The sequence below is a fragment of the Capronia epimyces genome (genome assembly GCF_000585565.1).
Source record: "Capronia epimyces CBS 606.96 chromosome Unknown aczIQ-supercont1.5, whole genome shotgun sequence".
NCBI lineage: Eukaryota > Fungi > Ascomycota > Eurotiomycetes > Chaetothyriales > Herpotrichiellaceae > Capronia > Capronia epimyces.
The window spans coordinates 894,392-910,855 of NW_006912908.1; the positions used below are offsets into that span (position 1 = coordinate 894,392).

The following is a 16,464-nucleotide window of genomic DNA, read 5'->3' on the forward strand; positions in this document are numbered from 1 at the left end:
ACGCGCATCGTGGATGGACGGGCCTGTAGAGATACAACGGACCCCAGCTTCGATAGAAAGAAGAAGCGGTTCACACCTCGCGTGATGATCCTCTTGCGAGACGTGTAACAGAGTCGATTGTACGTTGTTACCAGACCGGGCTGTCGAGGACAGGGGACTTGCCTGTGACAGATGAAGTCGCCAATCCATGAACTATTAACCCACTTCGGGCATCATCCCGCGCCAAGTTCCGTTTCAGGCTGAGGCTACCAAATACCCTTATAATTATTTATTTTAACCCGCACGAAATACAACAGTCAAAAGCGGCAAGACCGGGGGGTTGCACGTGACCTCATGGCAACTTTTAGTTAACGGGGATCTCGAGCGAACCTTAAGATTTTGCCTGCGGTCCATCCATCCTCGGTTGCCTCGTCCCAATATCCGTCGTCCGCTCGAGTACCATCTAACCATCCCGCGTCGTCGGACTGTCTGCTGTCGTCATGGCGGCCACCGACATCGAGCAGATGAATAAGCTCCGCAAGAGCCTGGGCTTACCATTGCTTAACGTAAGTGGACAGCCTCCACCAACCTCTGAGGGACCAACATTCAAAGAACATTCTACAAGCGACGACAGCGACCAAGAGCCCGCATCGACCCTGGAGACGCGCGAGGCCGCCGGGTATGAGAACTGGAACCAGTTGCGTGAGGACGAAAGAAAACGCATCGAGCGGGAGAAACGCAAACAGCAGATCCAAAAGGCCCGAGATGCCGCCGCCAGACAAGCCAAGCTCGAAGGCAAAGGATTAGGTGATGTGGATGATGGAGCTGATTTGGACGCGAAGACGTGGTTGAAAACCCAGAAAAAGAGACAAGCACAAATCGAGCGTGAGCGAGCAGAGCGACTAGCCCGGGAGCTGGCAGAACGAGAAAGAGAGGCTGCGCTGGATTATTCCTCCAAAGATCTCGCCGGCGTGCAGGTTGCCCATGAAATCGGCGAGTTCGAAAACGGCGAATCCGAGCAAATCTTGACCTTGAAGGATACGGAGATCGCCACCGGTGACCAGAGCGACCAGGAGGACATCCTTGAAAATGCAGATCTCGTTGCCAAGGAAAAGCTCGAGGAAAAGCTGAATCTCAAAAAGAAGAAGACGGCGTATGATGTCAATGATGATTCGGAGAAGGGTCTCCTGTCGCAGTACGACGAGAGAAAACGCAAGGCATTTACATTGGACGGACAGGGTGCAACCTTGGAGGAGCGAGATGCTAAGCGTCAGCAAATTGGAGATGTTTTGAAGAATACCGTCAGTCTCGACATTTTGAAAGCCGAACCAGTCTCGGACTATATGGAGATCAAAATCAAGAAACCGAAGAAGACCAAGAAGGCATCCAAGAGACAGAGGATTGCCGATGTTGACGACGACGATATCTTCCCTTCTCGGAACGAGACTGATCCTGATGCTATGGAGCTCGATACGGGCAGGCCTGCACCTCCCAAGGTTCGAACTACGGAAGATCATTTCCACGATGACGATGACTTGGCCAATGCGCTTGCTAGAAACCGTGTGGCGGTTTTGAAAAAACAGAAACGCAAGCCCGAAGACATCATCAAGCAACTGAAAGCAGAAGATGAGAGGGTGCGGGCAGAAACGGAAGAAGAGACTGCTGGAGGCCTCGTCCTTGATGATACCACTGTGTTTCTGGACAACTTGTCCTCGCGGCCAAGGGAAGAGGAAGCGACAAGGACGGTCAAGCAGTCAGTCGAACACGATGAGGCGCATACGCCGGCTGAGGACCAACAAGACCACCCGATGGGAGAAGCATACAGCGGGGTTGAGAATGAACAAGAGCTCCTGGACAGACTCAAGCGTGAACGATCTACCGTCACCCCCGAAGTCTCCCACATGGGCCTGGATGAGGAGAAGACGCTCGACCAAGGTGTAGGAGCGGCACTTAGTCTCCTTCGGCAACGTGGGATCCTCAAGGAGACTGACGCCTCAGAGAAGACGGAACTCTACAAGGCGCGGCAGACGTTCATCATCGAACAACGGTTGCAAGAGGCCGAGAACGAGAGGTTGGCTCGGATGCAACGTGAGCGTGATAGACAGTCTGGAAAGATGACGGGCATGTCTGTCAAGGAACGGGAGGAGCATGCCCGATGGCAGAACACGCTTCGCGAACACCACAGTTCGATCCAGGCCGCCGCCGCCTTCAATCGCGAGTACAAGCCGGACGTTCAGATCAAGTACGTGGACGATGACGGCCGGATGATGAATCAGAAGGAGGCGTTTAAACATCTCAGTCACCAGTTCCACGGCAAAGGCAGCGGCAAGTTGAAGACAGAGAAGCACCTCAAGAAGATCGCCGAAGAGAAAAAGAGAGAGGCGGCCAGCATTCTGGACAGTAGCCAGTTGAGGGGCATGAGCAACGCCCAGGGCACCATGGGCAAGAAGAACAAGCAGGCCGGCGTGCGGTTGGCTTGATGGGGTGTGACGATGACCAGAAAGCCGTTGGTGTAACACCGACCAGCTCCAGTCCTCTAGCTAGGTGGACCAGTGCGTGGCATATATTGTCTACCAGTACGGAGTACCAGTACCTTCGCAGCAGCTGCCTAGTTCAACGCAACCAGACGGAACCAGATGATATCCTTCACACCTAGGCACAAACAGATCCAGCATCGTGGATCCCTGCGGCGTCATTAGCTGGTGTCCTTATACAGGAATCCTACATCCTGCAGCGTGTAGACATTATACCGCTCATCACCCTTATCCTGCGTCGCTTTCGCAATCGCATGTACTTGCTGCCTCAACCAGCGCTCCCTCTCGCCCCAGTATGGCGGCACCTTGCCCTCGCCGCCATTCTCCAGGCCCTCCCGCTTCCCGGCGGTGGCGCACCAATCGTGCAGCTCATTCATATAGTCCACATCGACCGGGTAGCTCATGCGATGGAACCGCTTGCCCGCTCCGCGCTGCTCGCGCACACGCTGCTGCCATTCACGCATCTCACTCAGCTCTGGCAGCGGCAGGCGACCGGACCAGACGCGGACGATGGCGGCGGCCTGCGCCTCACTGAAGGGGAAGGCGATGACGCGCAGCGGCACGAGGTTAAAGGCGATGGTGGGGTCGGGGACATAGAAGATGTGCTGGTAGGTGTCTTTGTTGCACTCGCCACTGGCGGCGCCCGGGATGGAGGTTAGGAAGGGGTACTGGAAGACGTATCCGGTGCAGAGCACCACATAGTCGACGTCGTGCTCGAGGTGGCCGCCTTTGAAGCGGACGGTGCGCTCGGCAGCGAGGAATTCGTCAATCTCCGGGAGGATGCATTCGGAGCGCCGAGCTTGCTTCTGGGCAGCTTCCGGCGTCCAGTCTTTGATAGAGACGAGGAGCGGACGTGCGCAGACCCGGTCAATCTGCGCGCCGATGTCGACGCCGGACGCTGAGTAGCCTACCAGGAGGACTTTCTGTGAAGGATCAGTGTATTGATGCGCTGCGGGGGGCTGGCAATGGGAGGGCTCACCTTGTCGATGAACGCGCTTGGGTTGCGGTAGAACTTGGAATGGATGATTGTGTCTGGGTGCTGTTGCTTCCATTCTTCGAGACCTGGGATTTCGGGGACAAACGGATGGTCGTAGCGGCCGGTGGCCACTACAACAGCATCGTACTGCTCTTCATGTTGGATTCCAGAGTCGACATGCCGGATGGTCAAAGTCCACTTGGAGCGGGCCGAAGGGGATGAAGGGGAGACCGCAATGACCTCACTGTTGAAGCTTATGTGATCTTGTACGTCGCTGGCATAGTCGCGTAGGTACTGGAGGACTTCATGGTGGCGGGGGAGCAGTGGAGTTTTGTTCACAAAAGGGTAGTCCGAGTACTGCATCACCGGGCTGGGAATATTGGACTCGAGGCCGTCGTAGATGGGGGAGGGGTATTTGCAGGATGCATTGTCAGAACAAGCGTTGGCGAAAGAGCAGGAGGTGGTTGAGTGCGGGCTGTCCCTGTTCCATATACCTCCTGTTTTGTCACGCCTCTCGAACAAGGTGATGGTGGAAAAGTGCCGCTCTGCTTGGACGTATCTGTTGAAGGTGAGTGAGGACCCGTTCACCATGTCACCATGTGAGCCGGATGGAACTGCGCTTACTTTGCTGTAGCGATGCCCGCGGCGCCAGCACCAATGATGGCCACGTGTTTTATGTCAGGCTTGTTTCGACTAGGCCGCCCGGGGAAGAGGGGGGCGAAGAGGCTGGATAGAATGGTCGAGATCATGGTTCAGTCTTTGCGATTGCTAGTAATACCCGCTCGACACGAGGGTCAAGTAAGGTTGTTGGGTCAGGCGAATGTGTGTAAGGAGTATTTTGTCCTCTATGCGTACACTGTGGTGTATGGCGTGTGATCAAGGGACCAGAGAGGGTGTGTGTGTGTGCATCAGAGGTCAGACTGGGGGACATGATATGTCTTCCTAGTACCTTACGGAGTACCTTATGTACAGTACATAAGGTAACTCACCTGGTGTCACCAATATTAGGTACCTGAGGCACCTACCTGACCTAAGGTACTAAGGTGATGGGTACGGAGTCCGTACGGATACACATACCTAAACCACTAACGTGTCATCAAGCGTGTCGATCCCACGGGCCGTTCCGCTTCTTAGAGCCGCCTGCGCTCCCCCGCCACCGACCGGCACTGCACCTCACTCACATTTTACTCTGTATCTACTATCTGTAGGTACTAGCCGTGCTTATTGACCAGTGCCTGTAATTTCCAGCCTCTGTTAGGCGTCTGCTTCACTTCAACCGGGCTGTGGCTGCAATGCACCCATACTACCAGTCACCCAGGTGGCCCGATGCTCACCGGTCGAGCTCAGTTCCAGATCATCCCTCAATTGGGATTTTGGACTGCTCCCACCACAGTGCACCTGCCTCTTAAAGATCCCGACACACGCGCTGCTTGCTTCTCTTCGCAAGCCTTCTTCCATTCCCTCCGAGTCCAGCATCTACTCCACAAACTTGACCATGGGCTCGGCTGGCCCCAACATCCGTCCGCCATGGAGGGAATCTCCGCTCGTTCGATCAGACACCTTGTCCAAAGCTACTGGCTAGTAAGTGTTCCACCGTCTGGAGCAACCGGGAGCGGGTGCTAACCCTCTGCCATAGCAACACTTTCCTGAAGCTTGAATTCCTACAGCCTTCCGGCTCATTTTAATCTCGTGGCATCGCGCAACTTCTGCTTGCAGGCACTTCTCCGGTCCTCACCGGGCGATCCCTCCCCGACACACTTCTTTTCCTCCTCTGGTGGGAATGCTGGACTCGGGTGTGTGTCCACGAGGCCAGATCACTGGGCTGCAAGTTTACTCTCGTGGTTCCGCTCAGCACGTCAGAGTACATGATCGCCAAAATTCTCCAGGCTGGAGCTTCCACCGTCATCCAGGAAGGCAACTCTTGGGCCGAGGCTGATGCTCACTTGAAAGACATCCTGATGCCAAGGGCAAGAGAACTAGGCATTAACGCCGTCTACGTGCATCCCTTCGACCACGAAGATATCTGGGACGGGCACTTTACAATGATTGATGAAGTCGTCCGTCAGCTCCAGGAATAGGCGGATGCCGCAACACTGAACGTGGTGGTCTGCAGCGTCGGCGGTGGCGGTTTGTTGTCAGGTGTCGTCCGTGGTCTAGATAGACACGACCTAGGCCACCGAACCAAAGTTCTGGCTATGGAGACCCGCGGCGCTGATTTGCTATCCCAGGCCGTAGAAAAAGGCGAGCTTATCACTCTTCCCGCCATCATGAGTATTTCAGGCAGCTTGGGTGCCCGGACAGTCGCCAGACACGCCCTAGAGGGATTGGGGTCACCTGCGCTTCGGAGAGGAGTCGCCCAACGGGCCTGAACTTTAAATTACAGGATTGAACTGGGCAGAAGCACGGGCGTGCTTCCCCAAGGCTGCATCAGAGCCTTTAAGACATCAAGCTAGCAGACAAGCTGGACATATGAGGGACTTCCTAGGCCTTGATCAGAATGGCTGAACGTGCATCTTCGCCCGTTCGTGCATAATGGACTAATTAGCGCCGGGTACATTACATTCAAGCTTGACAGTACAGTAGCATGAGGAGCGTCCGCCACCATTGCCGGTCAGTAGCATACTGGGTCGGTGTCAGCGTCAGCATCAGATCAACGACCGAACACCGAACACCCCAGTTCGGACTTACGACAAGCAACGAGGTGCGTGTGCTGGCATCGACATCGTATAGCGGAGCCTGTCCCGCATCGAAAAGCTTCCGGACCGCCTAAAGATCGCTCTCAATCGCGAATGCGAAGACTGGGGCAGAATCCGAACACCGCCGAGATGCCGTACACGAAGTCTCTACCTTTCAGACTGAGCTTGATCGTGGCGGACACCCATGCCATGAGCAACCAAGGAGGGAAGGTGTATTCCATGCGAAGCATCGGGGAGCTCCGCTTCCGGCAGCGTGTCTCGCTACAAGTCCCGCACACAGCTTCTGGAGTAATGAAGCTCAGCGCCGTGAAATCAATCGCCTGACGGGACTTCTCTCCTGTGGTTATAGTCGTGACAGCATGACATGAGCACGGGCAGAAGCTGGAGCAAGACGGCCGCCTCCGGGCCCCCTGTGCGCAGGTAACTGTGCCTGTGATTGATCTTTTGGTGACTTTGGCCACAGTATCTTCTCCCGAAGAGCTCCAGGGCATAGAAGCGCCTGTTAGAAGAAGCTGGTTGGACGCGCTCGATGCATTGCTAAGGTAGTTCTGCTCGGCCACAATCTCATTAGTCGCCGAGTTGATGGATGACAGGCACTGGCGAAGACGGTCGATGATGGGAGTAAGTGCGGTAGCCGTTTCTGTGAGTTTGAAGTCGTTGGTTGATGCGGAGCAGCCTTTCAGCAACGTCTCGACTTGTTCTGGGACAACGCCTGCTTGGGAACCGTCCTCGACCAGCTCCTGGATCTCCCGAATCTCCTTGACGGCGCAACGCAGCTTCTTCAACACCTCGCATGTCTGCTTGATGGTGGCAACAAAGGCCAGGGCGGCGCAAGTAATTAATAGCGGATCCATTCTCAATGCAGCGCCGGCTAAGTCCTGTAGCGGAGGCACAAAGAAGGCTCGCTCAAAAATACCTGAGCCTGGGGTGCTCATGCTTGGGTCAGTCCTTCCTCGTGACAGACTCCTTGACCCCTTGTACGGCTGTGCTTCTAGCAGCACCAGCAGGTGGCTGAGATCCTACCGACAAAGATTGGGACGTCATTGACGGCGCGAAGTCGCAGGAAAAAGACGCATGGGGGACGCCTTCTGGCCTCATAGAACAACATGTATTGCAATTGCTGTGACGTTGCCGGGCAAGTGTAGCTCGGAATTTCAGGGAGGCTCACGCCGAGGCCAAGTTAAAGCGGCATTTGGTTTTCGTCCGCCAATACCATCCAATACCAGCCAATACCAGCCAATACCCCAAAAATTACCGAGATAGGTTAGATACATCGTGACTCCAAGAATTAAATTACCGCAGCCGGCTATCCATCCCATCCCCCTGCTGCTGTGTCGGAATTCAACAAGGTTCTTCCATCTGCAATCTGCACACTTGTCTTGTTGGCTCATCCTCCTCTGACTTGTCCTTCTCTCTCTCTCTCATTCATTCACCGTGTCAAGAAGGTAGCTAGCTCTCCTTTGTAATTTCAAATCACCATGTTCTCCGCCCTACGACCAGTTGCTCGCTCGGCCATCCGACAACGATCAGCACAGACACAGACACAGGCAATTCGCATCGCCTACGCATCGACATGGGCCAATGTCAAGGAAGGTCCTCCTGATGCCATCTTGGGCATCACCGAGGCGTTCAAGAAGGACTCGTTTCCCGAGAAGATCAACCTGGGTGTCGGCGCATATCGTGAGTCACTGGCCCTGCGCAAACTCTTAGTCTCTGTGAAGACGCACACTGACTCTCGACGCAGGCGACGACAACGGCAAACCCTACGTCCTCCCCAGTGTGAAAACCGCCGAAGACAAGGTCGTGGAGTCTGGCCTGGACAAAGAATATGCCGGCATCACAGGTGTCCCGTCCTTCACCAAAGCCGCCGCCCTGCTCGCCTACGGACCAGACTCGAAACCCTTGAAAGAAGACCGTATCGCCATTACCCAGTCCATCTCCGGAACCGGTGCTCTGAGGATAGGAGGTGCATTCCTGCAACGTTTCTACCCGGGCGCGAAGACGATCTACATCCCTACCCCGTCGTGGGCAAATCACAAGGCCGTCTTCTCCGACTCCGGGCTCGAGGTCAAGCAGTATAAGTATTACAACAAGGACACCATCGGATTGGATTTCGAGGGACTGGTTGCAGATCTCAAAGCAGCGCCCTCAGGCTCCATTGTTCTTCTGCATGCCTGCGCCCATAACCCTACCGGGATTGATCCGACCCCCGAACAATGGCGTCAGATCAGCGACCTCTTCAAGGAGAAGGGCCACTACCCCTTTTTTGACATGGCTTATCAAGGCTTTGCATCCGGCGATACCGACAAGGACGCATACCCGGTGCGTCTGTTCATCGAGCAAGGTCATGGTCTGGTGCTGGCCCAGTCGTTTGCCAAGAACATGGGTCTGTACGGCGAGCGTGTGGGTGCCTTCAGCGTTGTCACCGAGTCCGCCGAGGAGAAGAAGCGTGTCGACTCGCAGATCAAGATCCTCGTCCGTCCCCTGTACTCGAACCCTCCGGTCCACGGTGCCCGCGTTGCTAGCGAGATCCTCAATGATCCTCAGCTCCACAAGCAGTGGCTCGGTGAAGTCAAGGGTATGGCCGATCGCATCATCAAGATGAGAGCTCTATTGAAGAAGAACCTGGAGGAGCTCGGCTCAAAGCACAACTGGGACCACATCACCAACCAGGTAAGTTATCTTTCTATCTAATACTCTCTGGCTGGCCGGCTTGGTTGTTGTACTACAAGAGGAACTGAGTGCTGATCATGTACTTTTCATGTCTCTAGATCGGCATGTTCGCGTACACCGGCTTGACACCTGACCAAATGGACGTCTTGGCCAAAGAACATTCTGTCTACGCAACAAAGGACGGGCGTATTTCTGTAGCCGGCATCACTACCGGAAACGTCAAGAGACTTGCCGAGGCGATCTACAAAGTCAAGGGATAGGGAATCCAGGAGGAGCACCATGAAGTGGGGAACCCAGTGACCAAAGAGAATCAGGTCAGGCAGTGAGGGGGGGCCGATACCGCAAGAAAAGCAGCTGTCGGCCATGTGGAACGGGACTTGCTTTTATTCGATGCCTGTCTTGGGTAGCGGGATCCGGCAAGGCCTTTTTGCGACACGTTTCAATAGCCAGGCGGGAAAATGCTTTTCGAACTTGCAGGGAGCTTCTGTCATATGAGAGGAGTGGGATGGGTGCATGATAAGGGCCTTAGGAGCCTTGTCTTCAAGGTGGCTTTCGCGAACCTACCTAGAGCTAGATCACAAAATAGAGAGCGTAATCTCGCCCACAGATGGCGATGGTAGCTTCTTTCCCCGACAGTCTCTGCAAGAGATGTGCCATCGTCTGTTGCCATGCCGCGCTAGAGAACAAGGGCCATGCGGGTATCTCTGGCCTCCCAAGGCCATGTGGGCAAGTTGGATCTAACGAAGCCGTCACCCGCACTGGTATTAGTCCCTTTCTCACGGGTCGCACGCAACATGAGGTTTGTGCAGGCCCACACTCCGGCAAAATGGACTGTCCCTACAGGATTGAGAAAGGAGGACATATGTACCATATGATAGCGAGTCGCTTCTATCTAGGGGACTCGTACCTCGTCCTTCATTGATGGGGGGAAGAAACTTCGGGCACGGCGGTGGGCCAGATCATCCTCGGAAAGCTGTAGTAGAGATCAAGGGCGTAGTCATCAACCTTTTGCTCTCTTGGTGAGGTTGCTCCGAATCTGGTGACCGTCTGTCCGTAGTTTTTGTCTCTACCGTTCCAGGATGACCGGGCGAATGGCTGGATTAGTAAAAGGGTGCGCCGACTGGCGAGAGGTGTACAGAGGATGGAGTTAGTGATAGCCGTAATGGTGTTTGTGTATCTGTACTCCGTACGGATAGACGGACATCCTTTTTCGCGTCGCCATCCTGGCAGGTAGGCAAGCCACCTGTGGGAGGTGGTCGCGGACCTCGCGCCTGATGCCGGTTGACATCATTTGCTGCTGGGCGTTTGGTGACCCTCCGAGGCTTTCGTCCGTCTCCATCGTCCTCTTGCAGTTTGCCGGCGCCGCCGAAGACTGTCCAGGTGTGCAGGCTTTGACAGGGTCTTCCATCAGCAGCTCTATATCACCATTGCCTGTTGTTTGATCAAGAGCTGTCATTTCCTGCTTGTTTCACAACGAGCACACCAGGATCTGCTTGACAACGTCATCGCGCAGCTCGTATGTTTCAACCTCGGGCCCCGACAGTGGACGTGGTACAAGGGCGGTGTCAGCCTCAAGGTCTCTCTGTCAGATGCCAAGGGCAGGAACTCTCAGTGTCCTCTAGTCTGCTTCCTCCTACCGGTACTGCAGGATGTTGCACCCTTCGACCCCAATGCCACAAGCCACATATAGTGGAGAGGTCATCACAGGAGATTGTTTAGAGGCTGCAAACACTGCACCGGCTTCCCATTTCAGAGACTATTGATGTCGATCTGGCCCGTAGCCTCTGGAGAAGGGTGTAGGGACTCTATCGCGGATGGACCCAAGCATGCAAGTTGAACTGCTGGCACAGTAATTAGCACCGTGATTTGTGTCTAGGCATGCTGCTGCAGCCTGCAGGGGGCCTGTGGGCGAGTTTGAGGCATCAGAGAGACCCAACTAACTGCCCACTAAAGATTTTTTTTCCTTCGGGCTTTATAATCGTCAATTCAAGTCCCTAGTGTGATTGGGGAGCCATGCCCAGGTGAACCCAAATTCCTTCATGCTTGTCCACCCTGTAGACCCCACGCGGCGAACCATCCTGTACCAGAGTAACTCCATACGGAGTGCAGTGGTAAGCTTAATGTACCAGAGAGACAGATGGCAGGTAGTAGTGGCGGCAGCAGCTGATTGGGAACCTATGGGGAAGAACACATCGCCAATAATGGCGGAGCTGCTGCTGGGTTTAGCACCCACATGTTGAGGGCTTCCTCGCAGGAAAGATTCTGAGCATCTCTTCTTTCTCGGTGTCAGCTGGTATGACTGTAGGATATGTCTTCAGCCTGATTTGGTATCTATTATGTCTCTTGCCGTTTCGAGGCGATTCCGGCAGAATTGGTTTTGTCCGTCCAACGGCTAAAGGGGTCCCTGCTCCTGGTCCCGCGTACCACTCTGAGCAATAATGGGTTCGCCACGATCGATTCGCGTGAGACCTTAGCCCCGCCCAGTCAACTGGAGGACGAAGAGCTCTTAGGCGGACACCTCAGGTTGATCTGCAACAGCGCAGGAAGATCTTAGGCTGGCTCGCTCGCAGAAGGAAACGCACATTGCTGACCACTATTATAATAACACAGTTGGGACGAGCCGGGCGAGCCGACTTGGAGGCAGGGACCCTGCGAGACGACGAGGATTAGGGTCTGTTTACCCCTCGGCAACCCTAGTTGCGCATCAGTGACGGGCCTCTAAGCTGTGGGTTTTCACCAAAGACAGCCTACAGGCCGTGGACTTAGGGGCCCCGCCGGGGAGCTTGTTCCTGATATCATTCGAGCGCTTCAGCCTCAAAAAGCCAGTGGAAGGGTGTCGACCAGGATGCTGCTTGTGGTGTGAATCGGTCATGGACCACAGGACATTAGTATTGTCCCTCGTGACCATCAAGAGCTGGCCCCAAACGAGGGGTGGGTGGAAGAGTGCAGTGGGAGAAGTACATCGGTCGTAGTCGGTGGCAGTCAGCGACGATCAGCGGCTCGACATCGACGTCGCCGTACGTCACTTCCTGCTTCGGGGCAGGGTCTACTACTAGTGATTTAGTAGGGGCAGGTTAACAGACTGCAGACTGCGCCGCCGCTGCTCTGCTCTGCACGCCGCCAGAGTCTCTTCCATCTCAACCCAAAAAACCTCCGCTTGGCGACATTGTTGTTTTCTTTCTACAAGCACTGGCGCAAAGCTGCATTTCACATTTCACGCTGGGTGATTGGTCTTGACACAATCCTCCTCGCACAGTCGACTCTCTGCTCAGCGAGACCAGCATACACTAGTCGGCTTAGAGGTGGGTAATCAATCCCGTCTTTGACACCAGTTCCTGAGAGAGTCAGACCTTGGTGTCAGGTCAGTTCAATGCTCAGCTCCTTGTCGTAATGCTAACAACAAAATGATGACAGGCAGGAACCCGTTGCCGTTGCCGACAGACTGTCCCTGTCCTTACCTTGGACACTGCGCCCATACTCTACCCTCTGGTCTCTCGTCTTGGTCCGTAAGGTTTCGGACTGTTTGACCTACCTGCAAAGCTGTGACACAGCAACTGTCTCCTCCCGAGAGCTTGCACAGTCCCCACGACGCATACAGAATGTCTGAAGAGGTGAGTGGCTCAGAACCGGAGGATGCTGCACTCGGGTGTATGCCCGAACCAGACGACATTTACTAACCCTGCTTCTTACCATAGGGAGATTTTGAATTCGGCGATAATGTCGACAAAGCCGCCTTTGAACAGATCCTCGATATGGATGAAGAAGAAGAGCGTGAATTCAGCAAGTCAATAGTGTTTGGGTTCCTTGAGCAGGCAGAACAGACATTTAGCAAGATGGATGCTGCCATGTGAGTCAGCCGCTTCATCTTCCACCGCTTTTCTCGGCGCAAACATTCGCAGGCCTTCGGGGTGGTTGCTACAATGTACAGACGGATGTTCTGACCGTATGCCCTCACAGGAAGGACAAGAACCTGGAAGAACTCTCAAGTTTAGGCCATTTCCTCAAAGGATCCTCTGCAACGCTGGGCTTTACCAAGGTTAAGGACGAATGCGAGAAGATCCAGCACTATGGACACAAAAAGAACGAGACTGGCGAATCCGACGAGCCTGACGAAGAGAAGTGCCTTCGACTAATCGGCGAGAGCATTGCTGAAGCTAAGCGGGCCTATGAAGTTGTCAACGGCCTTATGAAGCAGTTCTACGCCGACGCCTAGCCTAGTTGACTGGCCACTGCGCCTTCATTCACACGACACGACACGAGTTTTGATAAAAGTACGCTTTGTATCAAGGGGGGGCGCTATGATGTCGGGTGAGCGACATTCTCGGGCTGATTACGACACTTTTCCAGCAGATATCCGATTGCATGAGCTAGCATGGTTGAACGCTTCACTCAAAGATTCGATTTCTTTCCACGCGATGTTAGACGAATGAATGGAAACTTGATGCGCTCCATGGGGGAGGACGGGACTGACAGTACAGATTCTCTTGCATGATCACCAATGGCTCGGGAACGAAATTAATACCATGTCCAACAACACCTGTGGTGATTTCTTTTCAGCTGCTGATAATAGCGTACACCGTCAAGCTCACATGCATATCTGCCTTTGCCTTTAGATGTTGGGACTGCTGACTGCTGACTGCTGACTGCTGACTGCTTACAATTGCAATCTTGCCCGTTCACCGAACCAGCCAGCTGCTGTGGGCTGCCATGATGCCTTGCTAGTCAATGTTGACGTACTCATACAGGTCGTTTGTCCTTATTAGCTCCTATACCGAAGCGGACTGTCACTTTGGGATTTCTTTGATTTCTAATTCACACCGCTAGCAATCTTCTAACTCTAACAGGGGCGCTCTCCCGACGACCGAATCGACGACCCTCTCTCTCGTCAGCCACTTCTCGTCAGACGATAGTCAGGTGATAATCATCGTTGTGGCACTGCCCCGGCCGCTTATCCTCCACCCCGGCTCACGCCACACTGATCGGTCTTAGACAGTGGCAGTCACTGCTGATAGCTCACGCTTTGTCGTCGCCGTTGCCGTTCACGGCTTTGTCCTCAGCGTCATGTCCATGTCCATTCAACGCCAATCCACCAAGAGTATTAGCCCTAGCTCGACCAACCTCAGAGTGTTGGTGTGCCTCCCGCACAAGACGTGGTCCATACAGACTGGTGCGAAAAAATTGCCCGCTGCGGGTATGTTGATGTGAAGGAGGTTGACGCATGGCATGGGCCCCGCCCCGACCTGTCGCTGGGCTCTGAGCTGCACCTCGAGCTGTGCCAAAACCTCTGGGTGCAGAAGGGTAGTTGTCGGCATGAACGCAGCGGGCGCCCTGCGGGAGGGACGAGTGGGAGTTGGCTCGGGCGTGATAGTTTCCTCGACGGGGACTTGGGCCTTGACCTGGACCTTGACCTGGACGATGCTGGGTGCTCGGAGATTGAGTCACGGCCAAGTTGCCTCTCACTGGACTGGCGTGGTTGCTTCCTCCCATGCCCGGGCTGAAGCTGGGTGTTGCTGCTCCTCCTCCTCCTCTTACTGGTCCGAAACCATACCCATAAGGATGTGAGCGTGGTGGACCTGGATGCGCATGCGCATGTCCATGAGGAGACAATAAGGCACCGTGAGCGCCGTGACCGGGGTGGGTCGGGCTTATGAACGGAGGAGCGAGCCAAGGATTAGGAGCGGGAGTAGGAGCGGGAAAGATAGGAGGCGTCTGCGGTGGTGCATAGCCGTTGTTGCCATCACTCAAATTTATGCTCGCACGAAAGCCATACTCGTATCCAAAGTTCGGGCCCGGCATGGCTGGGTAGGGCATGAAACCGTGTTCAGCCGGTGACATCCCCATGGCTCCCATGGTACTCATTCTTGCTGGGTTGGGATACCTGGCGAAGGGGCTGTGGCTGTCTCCTGGTTCATTGTTCTGGCCAGCGTTTGGCGCAGCGGCAACGCCGTGAAAAGGGGGGAAGCCGTTACTCTCAGGCTGTCGTTGTGCTTGTGCATTTGGCCGGCCCGGGACGATATTCGAGTACCCTGAGAATCCGCCACGGTATTCAGTCGGGATGGGGTCGAAATCCTCGTCCATCATCATCAGCGCTCGCACTTGTTCCTCTGTCAACTCGGCACGGGGGTTCAGTGGTGCTGGTGCTGGTGCTGGTGCAGGCGCTGATGCAGTCCCTTGTCCAGTCTCTTGCCCAGTCCCTGTGGGAGTTCCGTTCAGCATGCCCGTGCCAATCTCTCGATCTGATCTAGCCGGGGTTGCAGTTCCAGGTCCAGCCTGCTGCGAGTCCTGTGCTGGAGACATGGCGGTTGCTCGATCTTGGGTGCGCTGTTCCTCTGCGTCTGGGTGTGAGTGTGAATGTGGATGTGGGTGATTCGCGATGGTGGTCACAAAGGGCGAAACAGTGGGAGAGGCCGAAGAAGACAAGTCAGCGGATTGTGGAGAAGATGCTGCCGATGTATGAAGATGTACTGGAGTCAGCAGCGGATGCAAATGGCTGGGAATTGATGGGGTCGACGGGCCACGATGTGTAAGTTGTTTTGGTGTCGATGGTGCAGAAGGAAGAAAATCTGCATCTTTATATTTACGCGTTGTCAGTGAATGCGCGACGCCTGCGCCGACATGTGCTCGAGGCAGTGTTGCTCCTTGTTGACCTGGTGAAAGCACTTCACTGCCGCCATTGTCCAGCACTTGACCTTCCTTTGTCTCCACGGCGGGCTCCCTAGTCATTGTTGGTGAATTGGTCGCTGCGGCTGGGTCTGAGTTGGTGCAAGGCTGCGGCTGCGACTGCGACTGCGACTGTGACTGTGACTGCGACTGTGACTGTGACTGCGACCGAGACAGCCACGCACCAACTGCCGACGAGGCTTCACCGCTCGTGTTTGAATCCGAATCCGAATCCCAAGCTGCTGGGGAAGACGGCACTTGAATCGATGGTTGGATCTCAAGTCCGGACAACGCCAGCACAGGTCGCGGTTCTGGTTGAGTTTGGGGATTCTGATCCTGATCCACGGCTGGGAACTCGACATCTGTGGGCGACTGGTTCGGTGTGAAGTACAGGGTTTCCCCGGAGTCGGAGTCGGAGTCGCTGTCGCTGTCGTTCTCATCTCCAACCAGGGTTTCTGTAGCTACTTCTGCACCTGCGTCTGATATTTCGCCGTCGAGGCCTTGGTGATCATGATCATCTCCGCTGTTGACGATGCGGTGTTCTGGCTCGGAGTGTTCATCGTCGTCTTCGTCTTCCAGATCCTGGAATGGAGCAGTGGCAGATGAGTTGGACGAGCTGAACGAATCCGAGGTATGATCTGAGGTAAGATCCTGGTGAGCAGCTGTTCCCGGAGGTCCTGCTGGACTGCTTGCCACAAGTTGGGCGTCCAGTTCCAGTTCCGGTGTTTCTCGCATAGCGGTGCGGACTTGCTCAGCGACAGAATCGTGAAATTGGCCTTGTTCGGGGGAGGCGCTGCGATGCCGATGCCGTGCCTGCGACCGTGGTGGAGTCATTGCCATTACCATTACCGTTACCTTGAAGGTGGTCTATGCCTGCGCAGCAGATTCAAGACTGGAGGTACAGAAGAACACGAGCAGAGACACCAGCTTGAAGAAAGGAGCTCGG

At 54.9% G+C, this 16,464-nt stretch overlaps 7 protein-coding genes across 7 annotated transcripts; 4 read left to right on the forward strand and 3 right to left on the reverse strand.

Annotated features, from left to right (window-relative positions):
- Positions 1–479: 479 nt before the first annotated feature.
- A1O3_06255 (uncharacterized protein) lies at positions 480–2,459 on the forward strand (the record flags this gene model as incomplete). Its single annotated transcript, XM_007736375.1, has 1 exon — positions 480–2,459. One exon carries the CDS (start codon positions 480–482, stop codon positions 2,457–2,459), a length of 1,980 nt encoding a protein of 659 aa, XP_007734565.1.
- A 215-nt stretch (positions 2,460–2,674) lies between these two features.
- Positions 2,675–4,238, reverse strand: A1O3_06256 (uncharacterized protein; the record flags this gene model as incomplete). The annotated part of the gene is made up of 3 exons (XM_007736376.1): positions 2,675–3,436; positions 3,493–4,048; positions 4,114–4,238. 3 exons carry the CDS (start codon positions 4,236–4,238, stop codon positions 2,675–2,677), a joined length of 1,443 nt encoding a protein of 480 aa, XP_007734566.1.
- Positions 4,239–4,815: 577 nt separating this feature from the next.
- Positions 4,816–5,567, forward strand: A1O3_06257 (uncharacterized protein; the record flags this gene model as incomplete). Its single annotated transcript, XM_007736377.1, has 2 exons — positions 4,816–5,035; positions 5,206–5,567. The coding sequence occupies 2 exons, from the start codon at positions 4,816–4,818 to the stop codon at positions 5,565–5,567; spliced, it is 582 nt and encodes a 193-aa protein (XP_007734567.1).
- A 701-nt stretch (positions 5,568–6,268) lies between these two features.
- On the reverse strand, positions 6,269–7,120 carry A1O3_06258 (uncharacterized protein; the record flags this gene model as incomplete). The annotated part of the gene is made up of 1 exon (XM_007736378.1): positions 6,269–7,120. The coding sequence occupies one exon, from the start codon at positions 7,118–7,120 to the stop codon at positions 6,269–6,271; it is 852 nt and encodes a 283-aa protein (XP_007734568.1).
- Positions 7,121–7,663: 543 nt separating this feature from the next.
- Positions 7,664–9,118, forward strand: A1O3_06259 (aspartate aminotransferase; the record flags this gene model as incomplete). Its single annotated transcript, XM_007736379.1, has 3 exons — positions 7,664–7,865; positions 7,930–8,858; positions 8,957–9,118. The coding sequence occupies 3 exons, from the start codon at positions 7,664–7,666 to the stop codon at positions 9,116–9,118; spliced, it is 1,293 nt and encodes a 430-aa protein (XP_007734569.1).
- A 3,339-nt stretch (positions 9,119–12,457) lies between these two features.
- A1O3_06260 (osomolarity two-component system, phosphorelay intermediate protein YPD1) lies at positions 12,458–13,071 on the forward strand (the record flags this gene model as incomplete). The annotated part of the gene is made up of 3 exons (XM_007736380.1): positions 12,458–12,469; positions 12,554–12,705; positions 12,816–13,071. 3 exons carry the CDS (start codon positions 12,458–12,460, stop codon positions 13,069–13,071), a joined length of 420 nt encoding a protein of 139 aa, XP_007734570.1.
- An 800-nt stretch (positions 13,072–13,871) lies between these two features.
- A1O3_06261 (uncharacterized protein) lies at positions 13,872–15,581 on the reverse strand (the record flags this gene model as incomplete). Its single annotated transcript, XM_007736381.1, has 1 exon — positions 13,872–15,581. One exon carries the CDS (start codon positions 15,579–15,581, stop codon positions 13,872–13,874), a length of 1,710 nt encoding a protein of 569 aa, XP_007734571.1.
- Between the last annotated feature and the right edge of the window lie 883 nt (positions 15,582–16,464).